Genomic DNA, 18,253 nt, shown 5'->3' with positions numbered 1-18,253 from the left:
AAGGACTTCATGACTAAAACACCAAAAGCAATGGCAACAAAAGCCAAAATTGACAAATGGGATCTAATTAAACTAAAGAGCTTCTGCACAACAAAAGAAACTACCATCAGAGTGAACAGGCAACCTACATAATGAGAAAAAATGTTTGCAGTCTACTCATCTGACAAAGGGCTAATATCCAAAATCTGCAGAGAACTCAAACAAACTTACAAGAAAAAAACAACCCCATCAAAAAGTGGGTGAAGGATATGAACAGACGCTTCTCAAAAGAAGACATTTATGCAGCCAACAGACAACATGAAAAAATGCTCATCATCACTGGCCATCAGAGACATGCAAATCAAAACCACAATGAGATACCATCTCACACCAGTTAGAATGAAAATCAATAAAAAGTCGGGAAACAACAGGTGCTGGAGAGGATGTGGAGAAATAGGAACACTTTTACACTGTTGGTGGGACTCTAAACTAGTTCAACCATTGTGGAAGACAATGTGGTGATTCCTCACGGATCTAGAACTAGAAATACCATTTGACCCAGCCATCCCGTTACTGGGTATATACCCCGAGGATTATAAATCATGCTGCTATAAAGACACATGCACACATATGTTTATTGATCAGCACTATTCACAATAGCAAAGATTTGGAACCAACCCAAATGTCCATCAATGTTAGACTGGGTTAAGAAAATATGTACACCATGGAATACTATGCAGCCATAAAAAAGGATGAGTTCATGTCCTTTGTAGGGACATGGATGAAGCTGGAAACCATCGTTCTGAGCAAAGTATCTCAAGGACAGAAAACCAAACTGCATGTTCTCACTCATAGGTGGGAATTGAACAGTGAGAACACTTGGACACAGGAAGGGGAACATCACACACCAGGGCCTGTCGTGGGGTGGGGGTAGGAGGAAAGGATAGCATTAGGAGATATACCTAATGCAAATGACAACTTAATGGGTGCAGCACACCAACATGGCACATGTATACATATGTAACAAACCTGCACATTGTGCACATGTACCCTAGAACTTAAAATATAATAAAATAAATAAATTAAAAGAAAAAAATAGGGACTTCTCAGAAAACTTCTAATTTATAGATTCCAGCTTAACCATTCTGTAGTTAACTCTTTCTATGAATTAACATAAAAATATCGCAGCAATGTAATTCCTATTTTATGCTTTATTGTTGTTTCATTTGGTTTATCAATGTGATGTTGATATTGGCATTATAGCTAATTACAACAGTATAATTTTGAAATAATGAAGCAAAATTAATCTTTTGCAATATCATTGCCTGGTTTTGTCTCATTCATAGCAGGGATAATAGTCATATAACCTAGCACCTCCCAGGATTATTGAGAGAATCCAGTGACATAATGTCTATGAAAGTAAGGCTCTCTAGAAAGGGTGATGCCCTAAGAGTCAGAATTTATGTAATTATAAGTGACCTAACTTTTCTAAACATCAGTTTCTTCTTCAGAAAAACTGGCATAATCTTCTATATAGTGAATGGGTCAAGCTACATCATTTTGAGTTTCCTGTATAACTCAAAATTTTCTGTTTCCCATGGTCTACTTTCAGCGTTATTGCAAGAATCAAAGGAAATAGCTGTATTCCATTATGGAAAGAATGTGAAATAGGTTGTCTTTTATATTTTCTAGCAGTATTGAGGTGTAATTTGTGTACATTAAATCTATTCATCTGAGTGTTGAATTTGATGAGTTTTGACAAGTGGATATGGTTGTGTGATCACCACTGTAATCATGATGTGGAATATTTTCACCCTTCTAGAAAGTTTCCTTGTTCTCCTTGCAGTCAGCCCTCCCCACCTTAACGCTTGCCCTGGCAACCACTAGTCTGTTTTAGTTTTGCCCTTTCTAGAACTTAATACACTGTAATCATACAGTATATAGTTTTTGTGTATCTGGATTCTTTAGATAAACTTTAAGTGATTCTATCTAATCACTCCCCTCTTAATCGGGGAGAATGTGTTCCAACGTCCCCGGTAATACTTGAAACCACAGATAATACCAAACCATATATATTCTATGTTTTTCTTCCACATACATATATATGATAAAGTTGAAATTATAAATTTGTCACAGTAAGAGATTAACAATAATAATAAAATATGAAAATTATAGTAATATACAATAATAAAAGTTATGTAAATGTGTGCTCTCTCTTAAGAGCATGAGTGCTCTCTCTCTCTTAAAATATCTATTGTATGTAATATTTTCAGACTGTGATTAACCATGGGTAACTGAAACCACAGAAAATAAAACCATGAAAATGGGAGGAATATTGTAATACTTTGGAGAATCACCCATATTATTGCGTGTATCAGAAGTTTGCTCCTTTTTAATGCTGGGTATTACTTCATTGTTTGGATAGCCCACAATTTATGTATCTCTTCACCAGTTGATGGACATTTATTTGACTATCAGGAATAAAGCAACAGTGGACATTTATATAAAACAAATCTTTCTGTGGACATACGTTTTCATTTCTTTTAGCTAAATACAGAGCAGTGAAAGTGCTAGACCATATGGTAAATGTATGTTTAACTTTATGAGAAACTGCCAGAGTATTTTCTAAAGTGGCTGTCCCATTTTTGCATTCACATCAGTAATGTCAGTTCCAGTTACTTGACGTTGTCAGTAACACTTGGTATTGTTAGTCCTTTTAATTTTAGACTTCTACTAAGTATGTAATAATGTCTAATTGTTATTTTAATTTTCATTTTTCTAATTGACTAATGAAGTTTTACATTTTTTATGTGCTTTGTCACCATCTGTTTCTCTACCTTGGTTCAGATCTCTGTGCCCATTGTTTGATAGGGTTGTTTTATTGGAGTTATAAGAGTTCTTTAGATATTCTGTATAAGTTCTTTATCCCTTAATATGTATTTTGGAAGTGTGTTCTCTTCGTCTTGACTTGCTGGGGTTTTTTTAATGCATCTTTTGAGAAATGGAAGTTTTAAATTTTGATGAAGTCCAGTTTTTCATTTCAAGAATATTTTGTGATTATTTTTCTCCTATAGAAGAAATCTTTACTCAGATTCACGAAGATCTCTAATATTTTCTTCTATTTTTTTTTCTTTATCCAGTGTTTCATATTTTAACTCTTAAATTAAGGTCTATAGTACATTTTAAGTTATTATAGAGGGTAGAAAGTACTGCTTTCTTTTTTTAATATGGATATCTGAATGTTCCAAGACCTTTGTTGAAAATATCATATATGACTACATATATCTGAGACACTTTCTGAATTTTGTTTGATTGATCCATGTGTCTATCCTTAAGCTAATACCACAGACTTGATTGCTGTAGCTTTATAATAAGCCTAAAATCAGGACACGTAAGTTGTCCAGTTTTGTTCTTCTCAGAATCATTGGCTATTCTAAGTCTTGGCTATTCTAAGTCTTTTGATTTGCCATACAAATTAATAATCCTGTGAACTATTTTTTTTTTGAAAAGCTGCTGAGATGTCAATTATTCTTTTCCAGACATTTTTACTCTTTATATTCTGTAGGTAACCGAAAAACAAACTTAGATAGACTAATCGACACAGGAAACAAAGATAAACTTTTGGTATTTGCCATATATGTTATAAACAAGAAATCAGAAAATTGAAATCATATGTAGGCTGGAGATTTTTTAAATTCCCTGTGTTTTTAAGAAATGTCCAAGTCAGGATTTCTGAGCATTCTTTTTTGTTTGTTTGTTTGTTTTACAGACAGGATTGCTTTCTGTCACTCAGGCTGAGGTGCAGTGGTGTGATCATAGCTCACTGCAACCTCAAACTCCTGGGCTCAAGCAGTCCTCCTGCCTCAGCCTCCCGAGTAGCTAGAACTACAGGCACATGCCACCATCCCCAGCTAATTTTTTTTTTTTAATCTCCTGTAGAAATGGAGGTGGTCTTGCTATGTTAGCCAGGCTAGTCTAGAACTCCTGGCCTCAGGCCATCTTCCCAAAGTGCTGGGACTACTGGCATGAGCTACTGCCCCCAGCCCTGAGCGTTCTTTCTACTCCGTTTAAGAATTTTGGTAGTTCTCTGGTTTATTCACTTTCTAAAATCCAGCTTATTCTGTAAGGCACTATGTTAATTTTTTGGTCATACTTGGAAATGACACATACTCCTAATAGCTATTGTTCTGGGGACTACTTTTAGAAGCAAGCTGCTTCTTTTCATGTACTTCAAGTATAACTTTCTGCCTTAATTTCTTTATGATTATTGTCGCTGATTTGCCTCACCAGAGCCATGTATAAAGATTTTTTTTTTCCATTTGTTATGTTTGAATAGCTGGCCATAAACTGCTTTAACAAATGTCTGTATGAGTAAATTGTACTTTTAGCTAGAAAGCAAAACAAACTTCCAGCTTAAAATTTATAAAAACCATAGTGTTCTAATTATAAAGAAAAACTGGAATTTGGAAAATTTTTCCCCTCCTATTTTCCTGCTTCTTTATTGATGTTCTCAGGCCTGTAACTTCTTAAACCTCGAAGTCTTTTTAAACTGAGAGACAGCTGTCCTTATAGTCAAAATCAATCTCATAGATAATTAAATGCTACACTACCACACATTTCCAAACTCTGAAGCATGGATGTTTATAATATGCTTTTATTCCCTCTAAAACAGTCCAACTTTTCAATATACACTATTAATGAATTGAAATATTCATCATAATGCATTAAAATTTTAATCAGTGTTATTTTTAATTAAATGATTTGAACTTGATGAAGAAAAATAAGACCTTTTGTGAAAACAGGATTATGTTCTTAGTAAATAATTGACAAATGTTATAATTCATGATGTGTTTAAACAGACTGGTTTGCCATCATTAAAATATCACATAATACCTACTTTTATGTTTTTCTTCTCTGTTTTAGGTCACAGTGTGAGAAACATCCAGGCCTTTGCAGTTCTTCAGAATGCATTTTTAAAAGCAAAGACCAGCTTCCTTGCCCAAATCATCCTTGATGCTATCACAAATATCTACATGGCTGACAATGCCAATTACTTCATCCTGGAGTCACAGCACACATTGTCACAGTTTGCAGAGAAGATTTCTAAACTCCCAGAAGTACAAAACAAATACTTTGAGATGCTGGAGTTTGTTGTTTTTAGCTTAAATTATATTCCTTGTAAAGAACTTATTAGTGTCAGTATCCTCTTAAAATCTAGCTCTTCTTATCACTGTAGCATTATTGCAATGAAAACACTTCTTAAGTTTACAAGACATGACTACATATTTAAAGATGTGTTCAGGGAGGTTGGCCTTTTGGAGGTCATGGTAAACCTTTTGCATAAATATGCTGCCCTGTTGAAGGATCCAACTCAGGCACAAAATGAGCAAGGTAAAATATTGTCTGTAATTTTATTTTTATTTGAAAAGGGGTTCAAAGCAGAGAGTTTTTTGTTCTTGTTCCCATTCTTTGGTTATTGATTTCAATGACTTCCTAATGTGTATTATTGTGACATATTAGTGAACTATATTTTCCAAAATTTACAGGTTCATTCAACCTCTGTTAGGGAATTGAGGAGGAGGAAGCTAGAATTATGTCAGTATATTGGAGAGAGTTTAAAGGAAGGTAAAAACCGAGGAAGAACTTGTGTGATCCACATGACTAGTATCTACTGCCTTCTGCTTCTAAGAGCGAGTTTTAAAAGCTTCTGAAAATAATCAGATTTATTAATTACAACTAATAAATATAGTTAAATGTATAGTTACTTCAACATGTTTTTATTGTATAGAGAAAATAAGTATATTTAATGATGTTATATACACAATGTGTTATCATTGCGTACCTCTCTGATAAATCTGATAAAAGTACAATAGTATCTGGTAGTTAATAAGTATTAAATGTGAATTAATACAGGTTGAATAGGTAACTTTATTCATGACCTTTTCTCTCTTTGGTGAATCAAAATCTAGCATTCTCCTATTGACATCCTTTATTAGGAAAACCCTCTGTGAAGATGATATATTTAACCTTTGTATTTTCATTTTTTATATTTATTAGATAACTGCCACTTGCAAGCATACTGAAATAAAATCTGTTAATGTTGATTTTGAGCCTACTTTTGCAAATGTTGGACCTATGCATCATTTTAAAGATTATATTATATGTGTCATATTAGGGGTAAAAGTGAATACTGAAGAAATAAAGAAATTATTACAATAAAACTGAATCAAGAAAAAATAAGCTTATCACTTTTGTAATTTGGACCTTTGAATCTTTTTTTAGGGGACTCAAGAAATAATAGTTCAGTTGAAGACCAAAAACACCTGGCTTTATTGGTTATGGAGACCTTGACAGTGCTTCTTCAAGGATCAAACACAAATGCAGGTAATTTAAAAAGCTATAAGCAAATACTTTGGGAGATTACCACTGGTTACATCTTCTGTGGTGATTCTTCCTTCTGAAATCTTCCTGTCACTTAAGAGAAAAAACTATTGATTCAGTTTGGTACCCATCATGTTCCTAAAAATTCAGTACTTTACTTTTGACCATTAGCAGTACCTTGATGACAAAACATATGACATTGTTACTATTTCAAAATGATGTTTAAATTGCTTTTTATAGTGTCTTCTGTTTAAAGTATTCTTCTAATTTTTTACTGGTACACTCTTACTCAAGTAAGTTGCTATTTAATTTTTTCCTAAAATATTTTCTTTACACAGTGATTTAAAAAATATTTTTAGTACTACAAGTTAGAGTATTATAATGTTACGACCTTCAGAAAATACTGAAAAATGATTCTCTAATAAAACGTAACCTCTCCAAGGTTAATTAACTTTACTAAATATTTTGTTTAATTTTGGTCTCAATTTCTCTTTTATCCTTTTCTACCTGTCATTAACAGATGGGCCAACTATATTTATAAAATATCACTCTTGCATTTTAAAAAAGATTACTTGAGATTTTAATTAACATCAAACAACTCTCAGGTAATAAGGTCAGTGCAACTTCAAAGGAATAATGAGGGGAAAATGAGTTCAGATTAGTAGGCTGGGCCCAAATCATAGGGAGCTTTTTAGGCCATGGTAAGGAGCTTGAATTATATTTTAAGTGTTATGGAAAGCCAGGGATGAATGAACCCCATGCACTTGCATGACTGCCTGAATGCAGAGAAATTCAGCATTCATCATGTTTTAAATATATTGTGTATCCCAGGTACCATGCTAGCTAGGTGTTAGAATAACACCTAGATGCCAAGGTAAGATCGTTCTTGCTCCCCGGGAATTAGAATCTAGTGAAGAAAATGTAGACACATAATTATAAAAGTAATTAGTTTAATACAACTTTGGCAAGTACCAAGACTTGAATGAATTTAACAGGTAATTGAAACAATGAGTATGATGACTTTAAATTGATACTGTAGTAACATTTTGTCTATGGCATAATGCATAATCTTATTTCCACTAACTAGGTTTAGTTAACTGAGGTACTCAGAAACATAATAAAGATACACTAACAGGAATTTGCTTTGCAAATTAACTTTCCTTGAGAAGACCTAGAAGTTGCACAGGAAGAGATTGGACAATTGGAGAGCTTACTCTGTGTGACTAAAAGTCACTTAGTACATCTCCCAAAGTGCCAAACACTTTCATACAATTCTTTTCAGTTTTTCTCTTCCTAATAGGAAAGAGATTACTAGCTCTGTGATGTTAGGCACAAAACAGTGCTTTACTCACAGTTTAAGTATTAAATAATATTAGCCATTATGATTATCTAGTGGGTCCTTACTGACAACCGGGAGATAACTAAACAGGCCTTCAGGTAATGAAAGGCTGTCACAAATTCCATGTGCTGAATCTCGAGCACATGGCTTAGACTGACTTCATGATCATACAATTTTTATGAAGTTAGCAAATAGAAAGCCACTAAGCAGAGAGGGCAGTGGCTGCTATAGCAGAATACACTGTTTCAGTGAACATTTATTGAAACACAGGAGAAAATCCAATAGTCATGAAAGACCAAATATAAATAATAATAGTAAGACTGTTTGTTATAAACCATAATAGAGATATAAACAAGATGTCCTAAAAATGTAAGGGATAGAAGAATTACTTAGAGGAAATACTAATTAGTCATTTCAATCACTGGGCCCATTTTTTTAATACTGGAGGATGATATTAATATTTGATGTGAGAACAGTATCACTTGTGAGCAGGATCACAGGCTTACAGAGCTAGGCTGTGTAGGCATACATCCTTTTCTGTTGCTTACTAGCTGTATGACTTTGACTGCCTTACTTCTATATGGTAGGGGATGAGTATTAAGTAAGTCAATCTGTGTAAAGGCTTTGGAGCAGTAACAATGACACATGCTTTCTGTTACAGAATTTGTCACTTTTTGTTCTTATGCTCTACCTATGCAACAAAACATGTTGGTCCCTTGTAATTTTTCCCATGGTGGAATAATTTATTCCATTTCTTTCTTGCTACTATTTTGGAAGCCATGTTCATTTAAATTTCCTTTATTTAGGCTGTTGTTCCTCTGAAAGCCTTTTACATAAGTTGATTACAATATAGAGTCTCCTGGGGTTTACTTAAGAGACTTCTGAATATTCTAGATTTTGAGAGCTTGGGCATGGTGAACATATCACGGCATTAATCTTGCATTAAGAAAATGTAGAGAAAATGTGCGTATACCTTTGCTGACAACCCGCTGTGCAAATTTGTATTGTAATTTAAAAGGTGAAATCATTGGGTAGGTTTTATTTACATTATTTTGTGTTACTTTACGAAAAATAATTGAATGTTAATTTATCTGACTTGTCTCAGAGTATTTTAAAGTAGCCATTATTGGACTTTTTTTCCTTCCTTCAAGGAATTTTTCGAGAATTTGGAGGTGCAAGATGTGCACATAATATAGTAAAGTACCCTCAATGCCGGCAGCATGCCCTGATGACTATCCAGCAGCTGGTGCTCTCTCCAAATGGGGACGATGACATGGGCACTCTCCTGGGGCTAATGCATTCAGCCCCACCGACAGAATTGCAGTTGAAGACTGATATTTTAAGGGTAAGTTTGATAAATGTGTTTTCCCTCTTCTACTACTAAAATCTGTGGTTATTTTAAAATGATCTATATTTAAGTTAGAGGCAGGGAAATTTAAAAAATCAAAATTACCCAGAAAACCTCACAACTTTGTGCACATTAGGAATTTGGAAAAACTCCAGTCATTTATGTCTTTCAGTATATATTTAACTTACTGCTGATAAACCTTTGCAGTAATTATCTTGACTTATTGGAACTCTTAAATTAAATATTAGTGAAGTATAGGATCTTAATAAATACTAAATATATATATTTTCTGTTCAATTGAATTCACTCATAGTGTTATGCATCTGTGAAATGAAATGCTAGATTTGACATTATATACACATGCATGCATATATGTATGTATGTAAGTAATGGATATCCTAGTAGATATCAAACAATATACCAGAAGTTTTACATATGCTTTTATCATTTACTCCTTAGCAATATTGTAAAGTAAGTAGCCCCCTGTTTTGCAGATGAGAAAACTTAGGTTTAAAGAAATATATAACATATATTGTTTACGTAAGTGACTTTTAGTTAGTAGAACTGACCCCCAGATTTCAATACCCGTTTTATTTCCACAGCACCATTGTTTTACACAGACTTATACACTCACATTCTCTCATATTACTGAAATCATTGATACTGTAAGAAATGATATGTAAGAAATTTTTAGAATCAAAATATAATCAAATGTTTCACTTTCATTTAGAAGTGAATTTAGTAATGCAAGTAAGGTGTAATGGAAAAGTAAAGACTATTAAATATTAAATGATATATTTTAAAAAATTCCAAGTTCCAGATATAATAGTAGCTAACATTTATTGACTGCGTTCTATTAGTACTATTGTATGCATTTATGTGCATCTACTTATTTAATCCTTATGATAAAAATAAATACTATTAGTGTCCCTGCTTTACATATTACAAACTGAAACACAGACTGGTTAAAAAATTTTCCCAACTTGTATATGCCTAGTAGGTAGAGGAGCCTTGATCTGAACCCATGTAGTCTCTTTATAAAGCTGTGCTTTTAACTTATGTGCGGTGAATAATAGTTGTTTTAATAAAAAGAGACATAGCCTTCTCTTTTTGTGACTAAAAACCTGCTCTTGTATTTAAATAATATCTGAGTAAAGTGAGAGAAGTCCATTAAAATTTATGTTCTTTAATTTATTGATTGACGCAAGGTTTCTAAATACAATTTTCCATTATAAGGATTCAGGCCTCCTTGGTGAAATGCTTGATTCCAGGACTAGGGCAGAGAAAGAAACAAAATAAGCCTAAAACATTTCAGTTAGCCTTTAAAAAGTAAAGAAGAGATCAAAGAAAATAATTAAGTAAGTACAATCAAACAAATAAATGAGAGAAAAGGAAAATCTCTTATTTATAGTCAAAAGTCAAAGAAAATCACCATTATGAACTATCATAGTAATAATTAGTTCAGGTAAAATTCATCACTGGCTACTAAAGACAGTAGATGAAAGTTTTAGAAATGAAAGGATTTTTGCATAGTCTTAAATTGTGTCCTCAAAAGATATTTCTTAATTTCGAGTGCTAAAATATTAACTTTACAGTGGACCCTACCTTAACTAAATGATCAGCATTAACTTTGCCAGTGATGGACAAATGAACAGCATACACCTCCTGATATGAAGCACATAGAAAAATTCAGCTCGTTTTTGTAGTTTTTCCTCCCAAAAGTATATGATATGAATCTGTTTATTAGAAAACATCACATAAATCCTAATAGGAGAACATTCTATGAAATAACTGGCCTAAACTCTTAAAAAAAAATGAAATGAAAAATGACTTAGGAACTGTTCCAGAAAGTAAAGAGGTTGAAGTGACTACTGAATGTAGTACATGAACTTGAATTTTCCTTTGTTATGGAGAATATTATTGGGATTTGGAAAAAACACAACATCTGTAGATAAAATAATTGCATTATTTCAATGTTAATTTTCTATTTTGAGCATTGTACTGTGAGTAGTAAGAGAATTCTATTTTTTGAAAAACACACTGAAGCTTTTAGGGGAAAAGGGAAGTGGAGAGAGAGAAATTAAGTAATATGGTAATTTTTCAAGAATCCGAATGAAGGATATCTGTGAATTCTTTCAACTGATTATGCAGTTTTTCTTCAAGACTAAAATGACATTAAAATAATAACAGACAAACCAGTGTGTTTAACCTTGCTTGCTTCCAAGGCCCTTGTGACCCGATCTCCCTCTCCTCTGACGACTTCTACTAGTACTCTCACCTGTGGATGAGGAAGACGTTATTTTTCCTCTACCTGCTGAGTTCTTAGCTAGGACAGACTGGTGTTACAAAAGACAAAATAGCAAGAGAAAAACAAGCAGAAGTTTATTAACATGTGTACCTCATATGTGCATGGGAGACAACCAGGGAAAGATGACTAATTCTCAAAGAGGTGGCTTAGAACTCCATTTTATATGGTAGTCCCCCCATATCTTCAGGGAAATACATTCCAAGACCCCCAGAAATGTCTGAAACTGCAGATAGTATGGAACCCTATATATACTATGTTTATACCTGTGATAATGTCTAATTTATAAATTAGGCACAGTAAGAGATTAACAACAATAACCAATAATAATATAGAATAATTATAACAATATGCCAGTGTCCCTACTCTTGTGCTTTGGTGCCACTATTAAGTACAATAAGGGTTACTTGAACACAAGCACTGGGAAACCTCCACAGTTGCTCTGATAACCGAGACTATACTCAGTGACAAACGGGCAGGTGGCTTATACAGCATATGTACACTGGACACGGGGATGAGTCACAGTGGTGTGGGGCAGTGTGAGATTTCATCATGTTACTCTGAACGATACACAATTTAAGACTTTTGAATTGTTGTTTTCATTCAATATTTTCAGGCCAAGTTTGAGCACAGGTAACTAAAATGAAGGAAAGCAAAACTGCAGAGAAGGGGGACCACTGCGTAGCATTCTCCACAAAGAACCGTACATTTTTAGAGAAATGATGACATAAAGAGAAAGGACTCTAGGGATATCTAATTGTGGGAAGGCAAATAAATGGTAGATAAAGAATAGTTGGTAGTTTGTTTTGTGCATTTATTTGCTGTCTCCAGGCTGAGAAGGGTCTGACTTCATCAAATAGGGAATGGCAGAGAGTTTTCTTATATCTACTTCTTCTCAGTTGCCTTCAACTGAAAATAATCCTTATGCCAAAGTGGCATCTTTTGGGGTGGCATATACTAGTTTCCTACATGCCCATTTCAGCCACAGACATTACAAGAGTTATTACTTCTATTTTCTTTTACTTTTATTCAATTAAATGCTTCATTGGTAATGAAAAAATAGCATTTCTTTCTTTATGCTGTTATATATTTCATCATGTTTTGATGGTGTATAATGACAATTTTGAATATGCATCTTAAAAGCAAGATTAATCTCACCACAATTTATCTCTTAGACAAAAAGGATATCCACATGAATGTCAATATTTGAAGAACATTTTGTATTTGAAGGAATTGTTGGGAGAATATAGATGGCGTCAAAAGATGCTAAGGTTGCCAACTTTTTTAACATACCATTTTCTCCTCTTTTAGTACCTTATTAATTAGATTTTTAAAATATTGGTAAGCCAACAGGAAGTAGTTGACTGACCCATAATTTTGAGGCAGTGCTCTGGTTAATGTTAGTAACTGATTCTCAGGCTGGAAGAGGGCAGGAGAGGGTCGTGATATTTTGCATTTACAGATTTCCAGGGTATAAATACTCGCATTGTGGCCCATTCAATCAACTAATGTGCCACTGAATGTAGACTGGAAAGAGATGCACAGTAGTACACCATTATATAGCATTTCCTCATGCAGATATGCAAAAGCATAGACAATAGTAAAACTTAGAAAATAATTAGAAACTGATGAGTTTTGAGTATTACTTTTGTCTTTAAAATATTTAGTTGTAAATTTATTACTTAATTTTAAATTATGATTGTACGTTTAACAACTGACTTACAAAATTCCTGAAAATACAGTACTTGACCTCTTGAGAGCCGGTATGAGCTAGCTCTGGCATTCTGCTTTGAAGGGATAAAGTAGTGTTGTGTGCCAGTAGGGAAAATTTGGGTTCTCAGTTTCAATTTCCATTTTTATTTCATTCAGAATTGCCTCTTAGTTCCTCCATTCAACTGACATATACCACAAACCTATGTAATTTAATTTGTAATTATTTATACGCAAACCTGACATTCCATGACATGTCATGGAAATTCTCCTGATGCATAAATTTGAATTGTGTGAATTGTATTTATACAAATATAAATAATATATAGCTGATTTTGTCTTATTAACCAAGCAGCCTCTAGATCTCATTGCAACTTTGGTGTTTGCTACTCGTCATCATTTATTGATGTAAGTGGGAAGTTACATTATTCATGGTATTTGAAATTTTTCAAATACTGAGATTGTGCTGGGATAATGTCAGAGCGCCAACAGATACCAATTTTGAGGAAGTAGGAGGTGGGCCTGTCCAGAAGTACATAATATAAATTATTGGACTAAAGATTCATAAGCAGCAGTTTTTCTAACCTCAGTCATAATTCTAACCAGTGATAGCATTTTGTACATGTTACTTTAACTTTGAACTCACCCCTCCTCATCTATAAAATAATACTTGTCATATTTTTCTCCCAGTATGTTTTTGAAAATTGATTACAGTGATAGGCTTATATGCCAGGCACTTCTCTAAGTGTTTTTACATGTATTTCCTTTGAGGCTAGTTATTGTTGTTTCCATTTTACATAAGAGGAAACTGTGACACAGAAAGGTTAAGTAACTGGGATGGTTAAATGCTTTTTAATGTTGGAGTCGGAATATGACCCCAAGCATTCTGAGTTCAGCCGTCTTCAGGCTATGTTATAAGGAGTGTGTGTGTTTGCACCCACGCATACGTGTGTGTGTGTTGGTTAAAAAGTCTTTTGTTAATATGAGATATTTTAAGTATTAATACAGTTTATTAAATTTGACAATATAGGGAAACTATATTGTTACCAGATGCTAAAATGGAAATTTATTGATTAAAGACTATTGGAAGGAGTATATTGTTTCTATATTTTATTTACATACATATTGCATATTTTCTGTCTTTTAAAGTATTAAGGCATATATATGAACAATTAAATCTTCATAACTTCTGAAGCAGTGTATGTCAAAAGGTGACTAATATATTAATACAGGTTGAGCATCCCTCATCCAAAAACCTGAAATTCAAAATGCTACAATCTTTTTGAGTGCTGACAAGTGGAAAATTCCACACCTGACCTCATGTGATGATAAGTTGCATGAACAAAATTATTTAAAATACTGTATAAAATCACCTTCAGGCTATGTGTATAAGGTATATATGAAACATACATGAATTTTATGTTTAGATTTGGGTCCCATCCCCAAGGTAACTTACTGTATATGTGCAAATATTCCAAAATCTGAAACTTTTCTGGTCCCAAATACTTTAAATAATAGATACTCAACCTGTATGTAGCCTTTTCATTCTTCAGATACCATTAGAAATGTGTGAGATCTTTTAATAAAATGACTTTTTTCAAATGCAATGATTGGACAGATTAGAAATTATATCTTAAGTAATAGTAAATACCCATTGTGCTACAATTAATGAAACAGAGGGCAAAGGAGTCCACTGTATCCATAAAAAAGATTTCAGATTGCTGTTTGGGGCATAATGCCATGATTAAGTGCAGGAGTAGGGTAATTAGACTGCCTAGGTTTAAATTCTACCTTTATTATTATATAAGTTGTATAGTCTTTGGAGAGTTATTTTACCACATTGGGCCTCAATTCCTTTTCTATAAAGTGGAAATAATAATAGTACCTTACACACAGGATTGTTGAAAGGATTAAATAAGATAGTGCATAAAAGTACCTAGAATGCCTAGTACATAGCAAGTACCTGATAAAATATTAGGTGATTTTGTAATGTGTTTTTTAAAATCATAAGCTGGCCAGGGCGGTGGCTCACGGCTGTAATCTCAGCACTTTGGGAGGCAGAGGTGGGTGGATCACTTGAGGCCAGGAGTTTGAGACTAGCGTGGCCAATATGGTGAAATCCCATCTCTACTAAAAATATAAAAAATTAACTGGGCATGGTTGTGCGTGCCTGTAATCCCAGCTACTCAGCAGGCTGAGGCAGGAGAATTGCTTGAACCCAGGAGGTGGAGGTTGCAGTGAGTCAAGATGGCACCCCAGGACTCCAAGTTGGGTGATAGAGCATGACTCTGTTTTTGTTTTTGTTTAAAAAATATATATATCATAAGCTAAGTTAAAATTATGACAGTTCAGAAAGTAAATATTTGATTTACTTATGTACTTCAGGTTTTCTTTCTTAAAGCTTACAGCTGTTTTGGGAAAGATCATACTTTCAGCCCTCAGGCTTCAGTTCATTTTGGAAAAGAGAATGTTTAATAAGTCTTCTGAAGTGAATCTTCTTTCTAAAGAATGAATGTGGTCACTTTATAGGAGACAAAAGACCTCAGATCTTGGCTGCCCCGACCATCTCTCTGATCCCTTCTAGAATTAATCAGTTTCTATACGCATAGTCATAAGTTTTCATGATTGTGTAAAACTAGATTAGAAGATGTATTTTACTTACTTTGTAAAGTCACTGAATTCATTGATGTCATAATCAATTAAAGACTCTGGAAAAGCTCTTCAACCAATATTTGGATATAGCTTTATTCTATCAAAGAAATATGTGATATTGTTTCCTAAAATTACCTTCAGCATTTAATGTGACATTTTTTAATTAGCAAAATATTTGATATGCTTTATAGGACCGTTTATTGGGTAAATTTTACAAGCATGTCAGATTCACAGAATGTACAACCTCCATATACATGCTAGTGGTTTGTTTTTTTAATTACGTGTATTTTCATTTGTTTTTTTCTTTTGTCTCCTGTAGGCCCTCCTGTCGGTCCTTCGAGAAAGCCATCGTTCAAGAACAGTTTTTAGGAAAGTTGGAGGATTTGTGTACATTACATCCTTGCTCGTTGCTATGGAAAGATCTCTGAGCTGTCCACCCAAGAATGGCTGGGAGAAAGTGAACCAGAATCAAGTATTTGAACTTCTTCACACTGTGTTCTGCACGTTGACTGCAGCAATGCGCTATGAGCCAGCCAACTCTCATTTCTTCAAAACAGAGATTCAGTATGAGAAGTTGGCAGATGCTGTTCGATTTCTTGGCTGCTTCTCAGACCTAAGAAAAATAAGCGCCATGAATGTCTTCCCCTCAAATACACAGCCATTTCAAAGACTTTTAGAGGAAGATGTAGTCTCAATAGAATCAGTGTCACCCACGTTACGGCACTGCAGTAAACTTTTTATTTATCTTTACAAAGTAGCCACAGATTCTTTTGACAGGTATGGCTCTGCTCTGTCCTCTGAATTAAAGGGTGTATACTAAGCATGACTTCAACGTTAAGACTTGAATTATGAGTTAATCCCAAAGAATATGAAAGTAGATGAATCTTTTCTCCTGTTTGTTTGAGGTGTATCACTTTATTTTTGAATATTACTCTTGCTCTGATATTGTTTTTTTAGCATGGAAGCCTGTGTGCTATTTGTAAATTCAGGTTCCATTAGTTCTCATTGCAGTTACTGGAACAGATTCTATGAAGTTTCCTTTAATGATCGTGTTTACTATTGTCTTTTTTCTTTTTAGCCTTAAAAGGTGCATCTGGACTTACTGATATGTGTTATCAACAGAACATCATTATGATTATTCTTATTTCCAGACACATACTCCATCATTCTCCACATTTCGTACTCCTCAAAAAATGATATAGTTCCCAAAGAGAGATGTCAGTGTCTTGAACCATCAAGTTCAAGAGGCCATCAGACTCAGTATTTACTCATTCCTTTATGAAATAAGTACTTAACAAAACCTGCTGCATGCCAAGTCACTGTGCTAGGCATTGAGGATTCAGCTCTGTACAGGGCTGTCTTAGTCCTTGTTATCTTTTAGCTAAAATATAGACACATAAATAAACAATTACCTATAGTGTGACAAATTCTACAATGGGGAAATATAGGGTTCTCGGAGATTGTAGGAGAGCCACTTCATCTGGATCACTTATTTTCAGTACTTCAACTGTGTTTTCAATGAAGATGTCACTTTGAAAATAATACTTCTAATTTATGCCCCAAGCATTATTGCTTTTAACAGTTACCATAGTTTTACTACCTAAAATAAATGAAGTGCCCTCATAAATAGACCATGTAACTCCACTGGACAGAGCTTATAATAGGTTTTGTGTCCTTTTCTGTGGAATATCTGCTTTGAAGTATCAACTGAGATATTTCTTCCTTCTTAACAAGATTTCTTAGTGCTCAGTATTTACATTTAAAAATCTAAACAACTATGACAAAAATTATAAAAATTTTTTTTCTTTAAACTTCTGCTTTTCCCTATCTCGAAATAAAATGCACATATATGGTTAACTTATAGGAAACACAGGACAGTGTAGTGTTCTAGGAATGAGCTATATAAATTTGTGTATTCAGATTCAACCTCTTTTCCCTTGATTTCTTCTTATCCTAGTTAGAATATGTCATTTTTAGTCACTGTCAAAAATAGGGCCTAGAGCACCCTGTTTAACAGATGTGTTAAATGTTAACATGAATGGAATAAGCATCTGCCGTGAGCATGCTTTTCTGTTTCATTCAGTGCATGTGTTGTAGTCTTGTTCCTTGTTCCTGCTGAATATGGAGGATGTTCCTTATTAAACTTTTACTGGCATTTCTTGTGAAACTAACCAACTGCCAACCTGGTGTTCTCTTCTTCTAACCTCTCTAAACCACCCTGTCTGTTTTGTGTCTGTAGTCGTGCAGAACAGATCCCTCCTTGCCTGACAAGTGAGTCTTCTCTCCCCTCTCCTTGGGGTACACCAGCTTTGTCCAGGAAAAGGTACTGATCATATAAGAGAAGTCAGTCTCTATTTGTGTGGGGTTTCTTTTTTTCTGTGCTTATTTATGTTAACATGGTGATTGTGTTTTGTGATTTCAGTTTTGTTTTTTTTAACTTTTGGGTTTTGGGGGGTGTTTTTAGGTTTTAAAAATACCAATTTTTCTTATATACATGAGAGTAAAATGTGTTAATGCTATGAAACTATGAAGGACATAT

At 33.9% G+C, this 18,253-nt stretch overlaps 1 protein-coding gene across 1 annotated transcript in view; it reads left to right on the top strand.

The window, feature by feature from the left end:
• Positions 1 to 18,253, top strand: part of WDFY3 (WD repeat and FYVE domain containing 3) — a 288,646-nt gene that overhangs the window by 127,463 nt on the left and 142,930 nt on the right. The window contains exons 9-13 of the mRNA XM_011985448.1: positions 4,903 to 5,370; positions 6,262 to 6,363; positions 8,851 to 9,044; positions 16,034 to 16,491; positions 17,954 to 18,037. Coding sequence (XP_011840838.1) covers positions 4,903 to 5,370; positions 6,262 to 6,363; positions 8,851 to 9,044; positions 16,034 to 16,491; positions 17,954 to 18,037 — 1,306 coding nt within the window. The remainder of the gene's footprint in view (positions 1 to 4,902; positions 5,371 to 6,261; positions 6,364 to 8,850; positions 9,045 to 16,033; positions 16,492 to 17,953; positions 18,038 to 18,253) is intronic.

Source organism: Mandrillus leucophaeus, unplaced genomic scaffold (genome assembly GCF_000951045.1).
Source record: "Mandrillus leucophaeus isolate KB7577 unplaced genomic scaffold, Mleu.le_1.0 Scaffold283, whole genome shotgun sequence".
Classification (NCBI taxonomy): Eukaryota; Metazoa; Chordata; class Mammalia; order Primates; family Cercopithecidae; genus Mandrillus; species Mandrillus leucophaeus.
Note: the sequence above shows the minus strand (reverse complement) of the source record. Positions and strands in the feature narration are given on the sequence as shown.